The 18334-nt window shown below is 38.5% G+C and overlaps 1 protein-coding gene across 17 annotated transcripts in view; it reads right to left on the bottom strand.

The window, feature by feature from the left end:
• Nucleotides 1-522: 522 nt before the first annotated feature.
• Nucleotides 523-18334, bottom strand: part of DYRK1A (dual specificity tyrosine phosphorylation regulated kinase 1A) — a 148896-nt gene continuing 131084 nt past the window's right edge. For 13 of the 17 annotated variants that reach the window (XM_036851132.1, XM_036851137.1, XM_036851144.1 and 10 more), the window contains 3 exons: nt 10537-10843; nt 9949-10097; nt 523-3797 (listed from right to left, as the gene is read on the bottom strand). In XM_036851132.1, coding sequence (XP_036707027.1) covers nt 3177-3797; nt 9949-10097; nt 10537-10843 — 1077 coding nt within the window. In that variant the 3' untranslated portion in view covers nt 523-3176. Of the gene's footprint in view, nt 3798-9948; nt 10142-10536; nt 10844-18334 lie in introns of those variants that run through there. The other 4 variants (XM_036851134.1, XM_036851143.1, XM_036851136.1 and 1 more) reach the window with 2 other exon arrangements.

The following is an 18334-nucleotide window of genomic DNA, read 5'->3' as shown; positions in this document are numbered from 1 at the left end:
AGTTTTTTGCTTTCTGAAAGCCACCTTAATGTATACTTACGCAGGCTAACTTATAAAAAAGAGGAGACTTTAGGTTAGGATTAATGCACTGTGGCAGGAATTCTAGACTTCCTTGTATAAAGTCCCTGATAGGCCCCCTCAAGGATCTGGGGAAAGAGGAACGATACTATTTGTATTTCCTCTTGCTTCCAAGCAGGTCAAATCCTAGAGAAAATCATCTAACTCTCACATCCATCCTAAACATGACAGACTATGAGCACTTTGAATCAAAGAGAAACTGTGAGTATCAAGTAAAGAAACAATTTAAAAAAATCAAAATGGTCTGTTAAACCTCCAATGTTTACTTTCCAAGATTTCTGAAGCCTACGTTGATGTAACTACTGTTCTCCTTTCCACACATTTGACTAAACTTATAGTCAGTATACCTACCAGACCATTACCTGGACCAGGTTAACTGCATAGGAAGATTTCGACTATGTTTACATTTTTCTTAAATTAATTTTAAAAAAGCATAGTAAAGAGTCTGAGGACAAATTATTCAACTGTTTATCATACATAAGACCGCATGACTATAATACAAAGGGGGGTTCTTTTTCATTTAACGTTACAATATACACAGCAAGTCCGGACCAGATCTTACAATCTGCACACAGGTATTTAACCTTTTCCATGCTGTTTATGTTTACAATGCACAGAAGTCCTGTAACCAAACCGTGTAGTAAAGCACACAAAACTGGACTGTAACGTAACACACGATGCAGAAGCATTGGATTTCATGACTTCCTTTATGTAAAGAGCGGCTTAAAAACTGCTTTCGTTTTTTGGTGCTTGCTAAGATGTGGCAACCAGCACAGAAAAAAATGACCTGACCCATGTATCTTCACCTTATATTCCTAAACAGCAGTAACTACTGAATTCCTTTTGATATTGCTAGACTCAAGAAGATGTTCTTTTATTCACTGTAAACTTTATGAACTACCGAGTTCAAAAATCCATCCACAGGCTTGACATTTAATTACAAAATAAATATGGATTTCCTGATTAACAACAAAAAAAATTTTTGTGGTTTATAAAAACGGATATTCCCAAGTTTCCATTCACATTCACATAGTTTTAAGCCTTTTTTCTTTTGTCACTGTTTACATATAAAAACCTGCTTTTGTTCAGAAAAAATTGACCTAGTCAGCCACATGGAATTGACCAATAAAAAGTAATGTGGTGTTTCTGCTGAGTTGTTCTGAACAGGGTTATCGGCAGAGGTAGATTACTGCTTCTTTTCTAGGCTTCTTTGATCCCGGACAGGTAAATTCCTTAATCTTCATTCTCCCAACTCAACCGCTCAAAAGCTTAACACCGTAAAATTGGTCAATTTAAAATGGGAACACAAATTTAGCAACTGCCAGACCGTGTTACATTAAGGCAGCATAATCTCAAAACTAGGCACCTGTTACACACCAGCCTGTTCCTTTCAGGTCATGCATGGAAGTTTTGCTTTACTCGTGATCATATTTTGGACCTGTTGGTGCAACCAAGGTCTTGCTTTCAAGTTTACAAGTAGGTTAATCAGGAATACAAGAATCAACTGCTGGTTCCACAGCTTCTGGATCCAGTGTCCCTTTACCTTCAGAAGCCTGAACACATTTAGGATGTAACAGCTGTTGTAATCTTGAGTTAGATGTCAATCTATTATGTTCAGTACACAGATTGCTGTAAATGTATTGGCTATGGATTCAACAACAGTTCCAGTTTTGTTTAAGCAATAGTACAGCCATAATTTTCAACTGACATTTAAAAATGGTCTAGTTACACCTTGTGTCAAAGTGCAGAACTGCTACATTATTGGTTACAGACATCTATGTGCTATAAAAACAGCTTTGGTACAATAAATTATCAAAAAAGAAAATAAATTTTTGTAAAATTCACAGCATAATTGTGAGGCAAAAAAGCAGTCACATAAAATTCTGCATTTTTTTAAAAATGTTCAGGATGAACAGAAGACATCTTTGTGCAGAAGAAATGGTGGAGATACCACGTGCCGAGAAAAAGCAAAAGAAAAAGTAAAAAGCATGAAGGGACACAGCTGTAGCTATTTCCATCAAAGCAAACCACTACTTCTGTGACCTTCAACCAATAAGGAAGTCAACTTTATGACACACGCAAAGTGACCTTGCAATACCTTACAATTAGTGGGTCACAAAAGTCTATTTGAAAAGAAAGGCCTCTTGAATTACCCATTCTCTGTGTTTTCAGCATTAAGGACTGTCTGCAAAAGCATGTCCAAAAGTGATTGCATCTGAAATGGTAGGCTCTTCTAATTTCGAGTCCAAATCCATAAGGCCAAAGGTTATCCCAAAGACCACCACTCAGACCTCCCCAGGACTGGCCACAACTGACCCGTTGATTGCTTCTCAGTGCACCTTGGTTAGGAGACCAGTCACGTTCCGTTACTATCTCACTGTGGCCTCGACAACGGGAGACCCACAGGATCCCAGGCAATTGCTGCTTTGCTCCTCAGTAGGTTCAGACAGGAGAGTTCTGATCCCGCCACTTAGCATGCTTACTGCGCCTTACAAACTCCAATACAACCGTCCCTTCCATACAGCTGAAGGTGATGTTTGTGTGAGCTGGAGGTCCCTCTTCCTTACAGTACTGCATTTCCGTGCCCAAGTGTGTTTAGAGGACTTAAAAACCCAAATTTCCCACCCCCCACCCTAAACAAAATGAAAACAAAACAAAAACGGGAAGGAAAAAAGGAAAGACAAAAAATGAAGGAAAAACACCCTCATGGGGCCCTTTATGCAAATTATGTGCAGTGCCTTTTATTTTAAAATTAGTTGGCAAATGATTAAGACCAACATCTGAACAACAACTTCTGTGGAACAGAAAGACAAAAACCCCACTATGACTGGGATGTGGCGAGTTAAAATGGGGGAGGCAGAAAGAGGACACCTCTGAGCTATCCGCGAAGATGGGTTTGGACATGGCTCTTTTAAAAACTTCATTGTCCCTTTGCAATCTTTTCAAGTTAAAAAAAAAAAAAAAGTCAGCTTTGCCCTCTTGTAGCGGTTCAGTGTGTTAATCTCCTTCTGATTCAAGCAGCTTTGCACTTTGTTTTTTTGGAAAAAAACACCACTTCTATAAAAACACACAAGAAACAAACTCAAGTTTCAATTTAGTCACGAGCTAGCTACAGGACTCTGTTGCACACAAACTCCTGTCATGGGGGACTCTTCTCTATCAGCCCCTTGCCTCATTGTCAGATGTCCTTCAGTCATGTAATGTGCAGGACCTGTATTAGCAGAAAATTGGTATGTTGGATGTCCAGCTATGCCAGTCTCTTGGCGGGGATTGGAGTAGACGGTTAAATTAACGTCCATAGCTCCATTCTGTCCAAAGTCCAAGGTATTAGCAGCCACTGGGCGATTCTGGTAGGCCTGATTGCCTTGATTACCAGTAGAGGAGGAAGATGTAGAGGAAGAAGTAGTTGAGGAAGACAGGGATGTCATGGAGTGGTGACTATGGCCAACCTCCATAGAATCCTGGGTAGAGGAGCTATTTGTTGGAGAATTGTAGACCCTTGGCCTGGTCCGGTTGCCCAAGGCTTGTTGTCCATGGTGGTGGTGGTGATGGTGGTGGTGGTGATGGTGATGGGAACTGTTTCCATGGTGATGATGCAATGCATTCTGTTGAGGGGCTACATGAAAGGTTGTTTCTTGAACGGGATGAGTTTCAACAGTGACTTGTGTAGGAGCTTCAGTGCCTGACCAACCAATGGGAGCAGGAAATTGCTGACGCACCTGTAAGAACAGATTTTAAAACCATTTATTAGAACTGCAGACAGTTCTATAACACAAACTTCCAAATGTGTTCAAGAGTGAAAAATATTTTATTATCAAAGCTTCAATTTTTAGCAAGTTACACCCATGCTCATATATTTTACTCGCCACTTTCTTTCCTTGGGAGCACTGTTTATGCCAGGGGTCAGCAAACTTCTTCTGGAAAGGGCCAGATAGTAAATATTTCTGACAGGTCAAAAGGCATTCTTTACTTCCCCCCTAAAGCTCCTCCTCTCTCCAATCTTTCCTGTTTTAATAGAACCACTAGTACCCATCTAGCTGCTCAACCATTCCTCCATCCAAACAATCAGCAAGTACTACTAAAGCTACCTCCAAAATAGAACCCAAATCTGGCCTCTTTTCTCCATCTCCACCACGACTACTCTATCCTAGGTCACTATCATCTCTTGCCTAGACTAATACAACAGCCTCCTAAATCAACTCCCATCTTCCATCTTTGCCTTTTTCCAAACCATTCTCCAAAGAGTAGCAAGAACAGTCTTTTTAAAACACAAATCCAAATTAGGCAAGAAAAAGAAAAGTCATCCACATTGGAAATAAAGAAGTAAAATGGTCACTACCTGCAGATGATGTAACATTATATATGGAAAACCCTAAAGACTCCGTTAGAAAAACTGTCAGAACTAATAAATGAATTCAATAAGGTTGCAGGATATAAAATCAATACACAAAAATCGACTGCATTTCTATACACTAATAATGAAACAGAAAAAGAAAACAGTCCCATATACAACTGTATCAAAAAGAATAAAATATCAAGAAATAACTTTAACCAAGGAGGTAAAAGACCTATAGAAGAAGAAGGTCTGGAAGAAGAAGACACAAATAAATGGAAAGACAGTCCATGCTCACAGACTGGAAGAGTGTAAGAATCAATGTTGTTAAAATGTCCAAACTACCCAAAGCAATCTACAGATTCAATGCAATCCCCCACAAAATTCCAATGTCATTTTTCAAAAAAAAAAAAAATAGAATAATCCTAAAATTTGTAATCCACAAAGAAACCCAAATAGCCAAAGCAATCTTGAGACAGAAGAACAAAGATGGAGGCATCATGCTCCCTGATATCTAACTATACTACAAAGCTATAGCAATTAAAACAGTATAGTACTGACATAAAAACAGGCACATAGATCAATGGAACGAAAGAGAGAGCCCAGAAATAAATCTACGCGTATATGGTCAATTAATTTATGACAAAGGAACCAAGAATATACAATGGAGAAAGGACAGTCTCTTCAATAAATGGTGTTGGGAAAACTAGATAGCCACATACCAAAGAATGAAACTCAACCACACTATCTTACATCAAACAAAAATTAACTCAAAATGGATTAAAGACTTGAATGTAAGACCTGAAACCATAAAACTCCTAGAAGAAAGCACAGGCAGTAATAAGCTCCTTGACATAGGTCTTGGTGATGATTTTTTGAAGCTGACACCACAGCAAAAGCAACAAAAGCAAAAATAAATAAATGGGACGACATCATACTAAAAAGCTACTGCCCAGTAAAGGAAACCATCAACAAAATGAAAAGGCAACTTACTGAATGGGAGAAAATATTTGTCAATCATATTATCTGGTAACAGGCTAATATCCAAAATATATAAAGAACGGATAAAACTCAACAGCAAAAATCCAAACAATCTGATTGAAAAATGGGCAGAAGATCTGGCTAGACTTGTTTCCAAAGAAGACATACAGATGGCCAATAGGTACAGGAAAAGCAGCTCAACATCATGAACCATCAGGGAAATTCAAATCAAAACCACAACGAGATATCACTTCACACCCGTGAGAATGGCTATTATCAAAAAGACAACAAATAGCAAGTGTTGGTGAGGATGTGGAAAAAAGGGAACCCTCATGCACTGCTTGGTGAGAATATAAATTAGTGCAGCCACTATGGAAAACAGTATGGAGGAGGTTCTTCAAAAAATTAAAAACAGAACTACCATATGATCCTGCAGTTCCACTTCTGGGTATTTATATGAAGAAAACAACAACACTATCCTGAAAAGATATATGTACCCCCATGTTCATTCACTTCAGCATTATTTGCAATAGCCAAAATACGGAAACAACCTAAGTGTCCATTGATGGATGAATGGATAAACAAAATAATCCAAAATCCATAAACAATCTGGCCAATGCTCATTTCTCCAACCTTCTCCTCTAGCCATCCTTCCTCTTGCTGCCTAAGTTCCTACTACACAGGATCTTCCTTCTATTCCTCTACCTAGTCAACATCTTTCAAAAGCCTCAGGGTGTTTGTACTTACTGTTCCCTTCTGCCTAGAATGCTCTGATTTCTAATTTCTGCTTGGATGCTTCTTTCTCATCATTTCAGTTCCAGAGTCTTCCCTCACCACTCTGGCTAATGCTCCCCCAATTTCTGTGGCAGAGGTTCCGAACTGTCCTCAAAAAACATACTCTTCTTCCTGAGCAAAGGCTGCACCCCGCTTACTCCCCGGCCTCCCCTGTACAGACACGGCCATACGACTGTTTCAGTCAATGGAATATGAATGAAGGTTCCTATGTTACAGCCAGATCTGGCCCACAAAATACATCCCAAGTCCTTCTGCCTGCCAGATGCAGCAGACAACTAGGCTCTTGGGGATGGGGCAGTCATAAGATGGTAGGAACCCAGGATGTGGAAGAGAGCCACACCACTAACCTGAATACCCACTCTGGACTACTACATAAAAAAGAAACTGCACATTCTTTAAGCTACCATATTTTGGGGGGGTCTACCTGTTATCAGTTCGGCCTATCTGAATTAATACATCCCACCCAACAAATCACTATTCTCTATTACATTATCTTGTCTTATTTTCTTTTTAACAGTTAATAGTACTTGCAATTTCTATTCATTTGATTTGTTTTACTTATTTTCTGTGTCACGGTAAGCTCTAGGAAGGCAAAGCCTGTGTCTTTATCACCAGTGGCTAGCACAGATCATTAAGACCACTCAACAAAGGTGGTCTCAGAATCAAAATTCAAGAAATACTATTGAAAATAATCCGGTAGAAAAATAGGCAGAAAGTTCTCAGAAAATACTAATGGTTCTTAAACTATGAAGCTACTTAAATTCATGGAAAGAAAGAATAAGCAAAATGTAACTATACTCTGTCCAATACCAGGTTTTTCAGTTCAGACTGATCCAAAGGTGATCACACTGACTGCTTCTCCAAACTCTGTTAGTGGGAGGCTAAACTGGTAAAACTATATGGAGAGCAATTTGGCAACAGCTATCAAAATGACAAACCACATTACTCTTTGACCCAGCAATTTCACATCCAGGAATTCATACCACATATAAACTGCATGTGTGTGGATGATTTATACATAGGGTTACTTATTACAGCATTATTTGCAGTAGTAAAAAAGATTGGAAATAAGCTAAATGTCCATTAATAGGGAACTACTGCAATGACTTGGAATATCTAAAACAATGGAATACTGTGTGACTGTTAAAAACAAAACAAAAAGAATGAAAAAGCTCCCTATATAATGATACAGAAAGAGCTCCATAATATATATTTTAAAACATATGTAAAACATGTTAAAATAAAAAAACAAGATGTGAAACAGTGTGCACGGTATGCTACCATTTGTGTACAAAGGTTAGGTGAAGGATATACATTTGTATTTGCTTGCATATGTATAAAACATCTCAGAAAGACTACATAAAACTAATAACATTAATTTAGAAACTAGGAGAAAGGGACGGAAGAAGGAAGGAAGGAAGGAAGGTCGTTCTAAAGAATTAGGGAAAGCCTCTGGCAGTGATACTTAAGACCTGAAGGATATATAGTAGTTACCAAAGCAAAGACGGAGGAAAAGCTTATTCCAGGCTGAGCACGGTCAATGTGAGAAATGTGAAAGGGAACGTGGTATATAGTCTGAAAAATGAAAAAAAAAAAATTCCAGGAAGACCAGAATGAATGAAGAGGAGGAAGGATGCCTGGGTAGGGGCCAGATCACAGAAATCACTGAATCCTTTGTAAGAAGTCTCAATTTTTTTTAAGTACAAGAGAAAGCCAGAAACTGGCTGAAAGCAGGGGAAGGGCTGGATCAGACTGCTCTACTGAACATTCGCTTGGCTGCAGAGAAGAGAACAGAGGTGGACTGGTGAATGAAACTGGACGCTGGAAGTCCAGCTGGAATAATCTTTACAGTAAGATAAGCTAGAGATGATTGTACCAAGGGGGTGAAGTAGAGAGAACAGACACATATGCAGGATATTCAGAATCCATACTATTTACCATTGGATTCAAGGTCGGGGGTGAGGGAGAGAGGAGTCAAGGATGAACTCCCCAGGTGCCAGGTGTACGACCTGAGCAAATGGATAAATTCAGGGCCATTTGTATTGATACAGATAAAAGCAGATGAGCTGTGGTGGAGGAGAAAATGGTGACATCGGTTTATAGGATGCATCTGTAGGTTTGTGCTGTAGGGACTTCCAAAGCGGTATTGATAGTAAATGATTAGAAATAAAGGCGTGGGGCTCAGGAGTGAAGTCTAGATCAGAAATAAAGACGTAAAGTGACCGACATCGAGATGGTAGCTGCAGTCATTGGTAAGAGCAGGTGAGGTCACCAGGAAGTGTTTAAGGTGAAAGACAGGGCACAGACCACCCACGTTACGTGGCCGAGGGGGAGAAGAGAATCCGAAAAGGAGGCAGTGAAGGAAGGGGGTGGGCCGGGATGAGGGCCATCCTGTCCGGGAAGGCAGAGGAGAATGCTACAAAGAGCGCGGAGAAGCCAGGGCTGTGTCAATGTGAGTGAGGGCCAGAGAGAGACAAGCGACTGAGTGTCTGCCGGGCTCCTCAGTAATGACCACTGTGACTCCACAGGAACAGTTTCCTGAGTTGGGAAGTAGCCCAACTGGAGCAGCTGAAGACTTCTTAAAGGGTGAAGTAATAGTAGCAGAAATGTGGGGCGAGGAAGACAAGGGCCAGGGAAAGGTTTTGCTTCGGATGGGAGAGAGCTGGGGATGATCAGGTGCTGACGGGGAGGAGGCGAGCAGAGGACACAGGGGCCAGCGGCTGAGCAGGCCGAAGTCCTGTGCGGGGGGGAGGAGAGGGGCAGGGCCCGAGGTGGCTGGCCCCAGGCAGGAGCTGCTGCCCCTGCTGACAAGGGGCGGGGGAAAGGGGACGGGCACACATGGAGGCTGGGCGAGGTGGCTGGTGACACGCAGCGAGGCGTTCCTTTCTGAGGACTGTCCCTTACACAGTGAGGAGTGAGGGAGAACAGAGAAGGGGAGGCAAAGGTTTCCAGCAAGAGTAGAAGAGTCTGAAGCAATTATTAAACAGAATGGGAGCACGATGAGATGACCTGAGAAACATGTAAGCTTGCCGAAGTAGATGCTGGTGACTATGAATTAACAAGGGTAACAATGCATCTACAGGTATGCCTTTCTCCACCAGCACTCAGCTGCCCCAGTCCCAAGAATGGGCAGTGATACTCATCAACTTCCATTTTATTTCTCATTAGATAATATACTTGCCTCTCATTATAAACATCATAACGCAGTACTCAGTATGAATTAACTTATTATTTTACAAAGAGTGTTTAATAAATATTTTGACTGCCATCATCTGCTTCACCCCTTTAAAAAACTTACTTAATTAGATTCTCCTTAACAAAAAACCTTCAAAACAAAAAATGGAGGTGAAAATCAAACACAAACTGATTCAGAATCTAGGACTATCAGTGATAGCAGATCACGAGAGGCAGTGGAGTGCAGTAATTAAGATCACGCACCTCGGAAAGTTCCCTAAACCTTGAAGTCACAGTTCCCAAAGTAAAATGAAAATCCAAACAGGGCAAGGCTCAAAATGCTGCCAGAGTAAACGAGATAAACAAACACCTGGAGCAACAGCTGGTATGCACTCAATAAATGGCAGCTATTTCTAAACGCGGAGGGAAAAAGTTGCAAGGATGTGTAAGTTAGAATTCCTTACAACCAAGGAAGCTATGAACCTTTTAGAGTAAATGACGTTATCATTCTAAAAACACTTGGCATCCAACACTGGTACCCCCAGGTACAGTGGAGGGCGTGAACGAAGGGCTGTGTGACCGCTCACCTGGGGGCTGTGTGTCTCACAGTCCATGGCCTGGACGGCGGCCGTGAAGTGCCCGCCGCTGTGCCGATGCTGGTGCGTTGGGTCCGACCTGGCTCTCCCACTGTTGCTCGTCCCCGATGATCCACCTGAAGTATCACAACACGGTACACCTTGTGAGTGTAAAGTTAATTTTGTTCAAGTATATATCCTAAAACTATAACGAGAAGTGAGTCACCAAAAAAAATCTGTATTAACCTGAAAGTATACCAGGAAGGCTTCCAATTCTCTATGTCCTTTCACATCAACCACTGAACTAAAATATGACCAAGTTTGGTTAAGTCAGGGGAAAACTCAAGCATGTGAACCAAGTATTTCCATTTTAAAATTTGGCTAATAAAGAGTATTGTTTCCAAGCAGAATTTATTATATGCATAATTAAGTATTAAAGCTTTGGGGGAGGTGAATTTTTTTACTAGCCACAAAGAATAGATTCGGGAAAAATAATTCCTCCCACCCATTAACAAACTTTAAAAAACTTTAAAATAACCCCTACTTTGTAAAGAAAAGAGGAAACATTTCAAAGCCTAATATAATATCAAAAGAACAGACCTGAGCTTGAAGATGTACTGGAGGTGGTGCCCGAAGACTGTGACTGCTCCATGGCAGGACTCGTGGATACACTATTACTTGTATTTGTACCTTCGTCAGCTGTTTTCTTGAAAAAGCTGTGCTGCAGGGCGTAGTAAGGTTGAATCCGAGTTTTGGGGTCATAATCAAGCATCCTTAAAATGAGGTCTTTGAACTTCAAGTAGTCAGCTACCGTATGACCCGATTCCCCAGCACGACGCCCACCAGGTCCTCCTGTTTCTACTCCGAGAATATTATGAAGTTTGCGGGTTCCTGGTGGTTTATACTCCTAAAGAGAAAAAAGATAAAAAGGCTTTCTCTAAATCTGATGGAATATGTAAAAGCCTACATAATGTCACATATGCTTACATGTATGATAATATTGAGGCCTTTATTAAAAATATGCTTTATAGTTAGATCCTCTATATTTTCACAAGTACTATTCCGAACACACTGTAGTTAGGAGAAATTCAATTTTGAGACCAGAAATGACTATAAAGATCATCTAGCCCAGAGATCAACAAACTATGGCCTGGCTCAGAGCCTCTTTTTATATAGCCTCCACTATGAATGGTTTTTGTATTTTTAAAGATTGTAAAAACAAACAAAACCAAGTAAGAATACGCAACAGAAGGCCACAAAGCCAAAACCTTTACTATGGGGTCCTTTACAAAGGAAGTGTGCCAACCAGTGATTGTGAACCTCTTTTCTGCCCAGTACACCTGTGAACTCAGGGGCACTTACTCAGCAACAGTGGCTCATTAAAGCTTTAAAAGTCACTCCTAATAAAGAATCATGGGTCTAACCCTACCTGCTCATATGCAGATAAAAAAATCAAAAGTAAATTATTTATGCCTCATTTTATTGATAGAAAATATGTTTAATAATAAATTGCCTTAACATGTGCTGAGATTTTCTGGGAACTCATTTTAACAGATAACAGTATAACCTTTAAAATCCCTATGGATACTGAATTTATTCAGAATAGTATCACTGGATTGTTGCTTCTAGGTACAATGTAGAAATTCACAAGAGACCATCGCTCTTACTCTAAAATCAAGAACAAGCCAGGCAGGCAAACAACAAAATCACTGCTTTTTAAAAACCTATCAGAGAGCTGAGGACTAAAGAAACCAGATTAACTAAATTCTAGAAAATTAACAGTCTTTCCTAGGAAAGAAGAGACTTATGGTGAGAGAAGGAGCAAATGCCACAGATGTGACTAAGAAGAGTCCAGCCCAACTCCCAACCAACTTCTAACAGCCATGTGTGGCTGGGCCAAAGGATGGGACAGGCAGATGACCCAGGGAGGGTCCCCCAGGGCGCCGCAGAGCTGGGGCCAGAGCAGCAGTATGGACACAGGTCACCCCGAGGCACCAAGAGTTAGCAGCAGGTTGCTGGCTGGGCAACAATGCATAAAAGATCTCTCCAGTTTCCAAACACCGCTTACAACCTAAGAAGACAGTGGAGAACAGAATCTAAGTCAAGCAAACAAACAAAACAAACTAAGCCCAGATTCAGCTAAACTACAAATGAAATTGACTCAGTCTCATCACACTAGTAGCCTGACACAGTAAGTGGCATGCCTCTTTCTAAAGGGAAATAAGATTTACTTCCATCTCAACTGTTCTTAAATACAGCAAGTCCAACATACATATAAAAAATTACAGACACATGAAACAAACAAACAAAAAGCGTCCATGATCAAGTGAAAAAAATAGTAGAAAACCCACATATATAAATGACCCAAATGTTGAAATTGACACACAGGTATTTTAAAATAACTATGGGGTTTCCCTGGTGGCGCAGTGGTTAAGAATCTGCCTGCCAATGCAGGGGACACGGGTTCGAGCCCTGGTCCAGGAAGATCCCACATGCCGCGGAGCAACTAGGCCTGTGCGCCACAACTACTGAGCCTGCGCTCTAGAGCCCACAAGCCACAACTACTGAGCCCATGTGCCACAGCTACTGAAGCCCGCGCGCCTAGAGTCCGTGCTCCGCGACAAGAGAAGCCACCACAATGAGAAACCCGCGCATCGCGACAAAGAGTAGCCCCCGCTCGCCACGACCAGAGAAAGCCCGCACACAGCAACAAAGACCCAACGCAGCCAAAATAAATAAATAAATTAATTTTTAAAAAATAACTATGATAAAAAGAATTTAGTTCAAAAGCTAGGTAACGTGTGGATAGATTGGGGGGGGTGTTACTTAAAACTATTTTTTAAAGAAAAGATAAATTAAGTGAAAACACTAGAACTAAAAAAATGCAGAGAATCCATTTAATGGTTTTAACAGCAGACTGGGCTCAACAGAAGAAAAACAATCAGTGAACTAGAAAGAGCAAAGAAATTACCTAAACTAACACACAAAAAGAAAACAAAATGAATAAACCAAACAGAGACCTCTAATAGTAAGCACTATAACATATATTTAATTGAATAATTAGCAGGAGAAGAGAGAGTGAAGCAGAACAAATATTTGAAAGGATGATGTCTGAGCACTTTCAAAAATTGATGAAAGAGATTAACCCACAGGTCTAACAAACTCAGCAAACTCCATGGAAAATAAATACAAGGAAAACTATACATAAGAACCTAATAGTCAAACTGCTGAAAAATCAAACATTAAAAAAAAAAAGCAAAAAAAAAAAAAGAGGTTGAACGAAAAGATCTACAAAATTCATACCAGCTTTTATATGTCATGTTTGAGTGCGTCACCCAAATTGCTTGCTTCTTTACTCTTCTCTTCCACAGAAGATCCCTGTGCTAAAGGCATTTTCCTTCTTCGCTATATCCCCAACTTCTCTTTCTCAGCGTGAGAGCGTGCTAAGCGCAGCTGGAGAAGACCTGAGCTTGCTTTCTAGCCCTACCATTCCTTGCTGTGGTCGCCAAAGAATTTATTTAACACTCTTAAATCTCAGTTTTCTGATGTGTAAAAATGAAACCAAGAATATCTATTATTACTATCGTCATCTTCTTATTGTGAGAATCAAATAAAAACATCTTAAAGTACAATAATTAAAAAAAAGCATCAAAATCAGCCAGGGGGAAGAGAGAGAAATATTTCATAAAGAAAACAATGCTTAGAAAAACCACTGACTTTTCTTCAGAAACAATGTAATACAGAAAACAATGTCATTAACATATTTAAACAACTTCATTTTCTTTTGCTGAAACGTAAACCTAAAACTCTATATCAATTTGTAATTTCCATATCCATGGAAAATATCTTCCCAAAAACGAAGGTGAATAAAGATATTTTCAGATAAACAACTGCTGAGAGAATTCATCAGCAGAAGTTATTCACTATAAAATAAAAAGTTAAAGGAAGTTCTTCAAGCTGAAGGAACATAATACAAGACTGAAGTCAGGAACTGCAAAAAGAAATGAAAAATTCTATGGGTAAAATGAAAAGAACTTTTTTTTTCTTTTGGGCTTGCAGGATCTTAGTTCCCCAACCAGGGACTGAACTTGGGGCCACAGCAGTGAAAGCTCCAAGTCCTAACCACTGGAACACCAGGGAATTCCTGTTATATATAACATATAACAAGTGATATATGACGACAAGAGACAGAAGTGGTTAGACAAAAGCACGTGGTTATCACACGGTTTATCAAGTGATATAACATTTTGTTAAGCTCAACTGGTATGTTAAAGATGCATGTAGTAAAAGCAACACTAAAAATTACACACAGAAGAACAGCTAAACAGTCAATTAAGAAAAGGTGAAATAAAATACCAAAAAGTACTCAACTCAAAAGAAGGCAGTAAAGAAGGAACAGGGAACAAAGAACAGATAAAACAAATAGAATACAAATAAGGCAAGAGTCTAAAACCCAAACCCCTGAATAATTAAATAGGCTAAATATTCATTGTGAAAGAAAGATACTATTTGACTAGATTAAAAAGGATGACTCAACTACATTTTGTATACAAAAGTCATACTTTACATACAAAAGTGTGAACAGGTTTACAGTAAAAGGGTAAAAAAACAACACTATAAAAATGTTAAGAATTAAAAAGCCAGTATAGCTAGAGTAATATTAGACAAAGTAGACTTAAAGACAAAAATATTATTAGAGATAAAGAGGAATATTTCATGGTAATGAAAGACTGAATTTATCACCAAGTCCTAACAATACTAAATAGGTATACCTATTAAGAGAGCTTCAAAAAACATAAAGCAACTGAAGGAGATTAAGACAAATCCAGTATCATCACTAAAGATGAACACTCCTCTCAGTTATTGATAAAACAAATATACACAGACAGACACACACAAAGGAAGGATGTAAAGATTCTCGAAGAAAGATAAGGCCAACAGGCACATGAAAAGATGCTCAACATCGCTGATTATTAGAGAAACGCAAATCAAAACTACAATGAGGTATCACCTCACACCAGTCAGAATGGCCATTATGGAGAAGTCTATAAATAATGAATGCTGGAGAAGGTGTGGTGAAAAGGGAACCCTCCTGCACTGTTGGTGGGAATGTAATTTGGTACAACCGCTATGGAGAACAGTATGGAGGTTCCTTAAAAACTAAAAATAGAGTTACCATATGATCCTGCAATCTGACTCCTGGACATATATCCAGAGAAAACTAATTCAGAAAGATACAAACACCCTGATGTTCACTGCAAGACTATTTATTGGGTTGGCCAAAAAGTTCGTTCGGGTTTTTTCCATAACATCTTGCAGAAAAACCCGAACTTTTTGGCCAACCCAATACAATAGCCAAGACATGGAAGCAACCTAAATGTCCATCGACAGGTGAGTGGATAAAGATGATGTGGGGTGTATCTCTCTCTCTCTCTCTCTCTCTCTCTCTCTCTCTATATATATATATATATAGCAAAATATTACTCAGCCATAGAAAAGAATGAAATAATGCCATCTGCAGCAACATGGATGGACCTAGAGATTATCATACTAAGTGAAATAAGCCAAAGAAAGACAAATAGATCACTTATATGTGGAATCTAAAAAAAAAAAGAAAAGAAAGATGCAAATGAACTTACTTTCAAAACAGAAATAGACCTACAGACATAGAAAACAAATTTATGGTTACCAAAGGGGAAAGGGATGGGGGAGGGATAAATTAGGAGTTTGGGATTAACATATACACACTAGTATATATAAAACAGATAACCAACAAGGACATACTAGATATTTTGCAATAACCTAGAAGGGAAAAGAATCTGAAAAAGAATGTATGTAGGTAGGTATGTATAACTGAATTACTATGCTGTACATCTGAAACTAATACAACATTGTAAATCAACTACATACACTTCAATTTAAAAAAAACTTTTAAAGGAGAGCATCTTCATAAACTTGAGGAAGGTAAAGACTTCTTAGAATACAAAAAACACTATTCATAAAAAAAGAGATTAAATTTCCTGCTCATTAAAAACTACTAAGAAAAGAAATAGGCGAGCCGCAGTCTGAGAATAAATACTGACATATATGTGACGAAGGACTTATATCCATTACATGTTAAAAAAAAGAACTCCTACAGCTCAACAATTAAACATCCCAATAACAAACAGGCAAAAGACTGGAAAGACTATCACAAAAGAAGATACATGAATGGCTAATGAGCACATGAAAAGGTGGTCACTATCATCAGTCATGGGGAAATGCAAATGAAAACCACTATATACCCATTAGAATGGCTAAAATCAAAAAGACCAACCACATCAAATGGTGAGGATGTCATGCAACTGGAACTCTCATACCTTGTGGGGATGCAAAATGATAAAACTGTTTGCTCTTTTCTTACGAAGGTAAACACACATACACCCTATGATCTGGCAATTCTACTTCTAAGTAGTGACCCCAGAGAAATGAAAACTTAAGTGTACAAAAGTTGATACAAGAATGTTCCCAGTAGCCTTATTCATAATAGTCCTAAACTGGAAACAACCCAAACATCCACTGACAGGTAAATATAAATACAATATTTCCATTCAATGAAATACTATGAAGCAATAATATGGAGTAACTTCTGAGACACAATATGGATGAATCTCCAAAAACAATGTCTGTTAAGTGAAAGAAACAAAGTAATAAATACTATACAGATCCCATTTACATGAATTTTTCCTATGAATAGCCAAAACTAACCTATGATGACAGAAATCAGAAACTGAGGGTGAGATGACAGAAACGGATATAAGAGGTGGTGGAAGTACTCTATGCCTTGTTTTAGGTAGTGGATATATACTGTTGTATTTAAAAGCTAAAAAGTTAGAACACTTAAAATACTCATCTTACTGTATATAAATTATACTTCAACAAGATAGCATCATTTATACTCTTAATTCTTCATCCCCCTTCCCCACCAAAGGAAAAAAATAGATAGTAGGTATGGATTTCATTACTAGGAAGCTAAAATGGGCCCTTGAAACATAAAATGAGAAATTAAAAGTAAAAATAACATCACTAAGGGAATAAAGCAAACAAATATACCCAATGATAGTGCATGCACACCTGTTTATACTTAGGGTTAAAATCCCCAGTGCATCGTTATAATGTAACCATTTGGTTATGGATTTGATTTTTTTGTTGCTGAAAATTTATTTCTATTTAAAGAGAAGTAATTATTTTACACTTTAAAAAATAAAAGTTTCTTAAGTCAGTTGCTTAATTGCAGCTGAAGAAAATCTCAATCTATGGTTAATTAATATGTATTAAATGTAGGTCAAGATACTCATTTTCAATTTTAAGGGAAAAGATTTAACTACTCTTTTCTGAAATGTCCTCCCTAAACAATTTAAAATAATTATACCTGAATTTTGGAGAAATGATAGGTTACAATTCACTGTGACTTAACTGTGGTTTTATAAGGCAGAGATTAGGGAAATGGAATGAGATGAATGTTTCATTTAGAAAAAGGAAAAAAAACAGCAGAAGAAGAAGGGAAAAAAAACTTCAAACTGGAAAAAGAAGTGGCAGCCTGTATTGCAGAGAGATAAAAACATAAAGAAGGCTTCACCTCCTCCATGCCAATTAAAATCAACTGGCAGGAGCAACCCTGAATGCTGCAGAAGCTCAGGACTCCTAGGCTGTGTTTTGGTTCAATGGGAAAAGGGGCCATGACTGATAAAGCTATGTGGACAAAGGCAAAAGGATTCAGGATGTCTTGCTTGGTATTTTCCATCCCTTCCTTACGGGGAGTAGGCATAATTTAGCTGCCGGATATTACAATGCCTGGAACTTCAGAGAATAAGGCAGAATGCAGTAAGTTACAAATCAATTGTGAAAGATACAATTTTATATATATATATATATATATATTTTTTTTTTTTTAATATTCTTTAAAAAAAACCCATTTGATATTAAAAGTTAAGACTGCATAGCTGAAGGTGAATTACAGCACGTAAGCATCATCTTCAGTTCACTGGAAATGACACCTGGTGGCAGCATCGCTAAAACGCAAGGGCAAAATAAAAAGTGTGGCAAAAATAAAATCTCTTAAGTGTTGAAAATGCAAAAACTACAATCACAAGGTGTCTGGTATACGTATCACATACAATCACATATTTATAGATTATTTTCATCTTATACTAGAAACAAACTAGATTACAAAACATGATTATTTTCAGATATATAAAACAAAGATGTAAATCAAGATGCAAAACTGTTATCATTTACTCTATTAAACTGACATAGTTTAGGTATCTGAAAAAAGTTCTCAGATAAAAGAAAATTACTAAAACGTACCTAACGTGTTAAAAACCTCACTTAAATTTTAAAGATTTTGGAGATGTGAAAC

This window comes from Balaenoptera musculus, chromosome 4 (assembly GCF_009873245.2).
Source record: "Balaenoptera musculus isolate JJ_BM4_2016_0621 chromosome 4, mBalMus1.pri.v3, whole genome shotgun sequence".
Classification (NCBI taxonomy): Eukaryota; Metazoa; Chordata; class Mammalia; order Artiodactyla; family Balaenopteridae; genus Balaenoptera; species Balaenoptera musculus.
The sequence above is the reverse complement of the archived record's forward strand: the minus strand, read 5'-3'. Positions and strand labels throughout refer to the sequence as shown.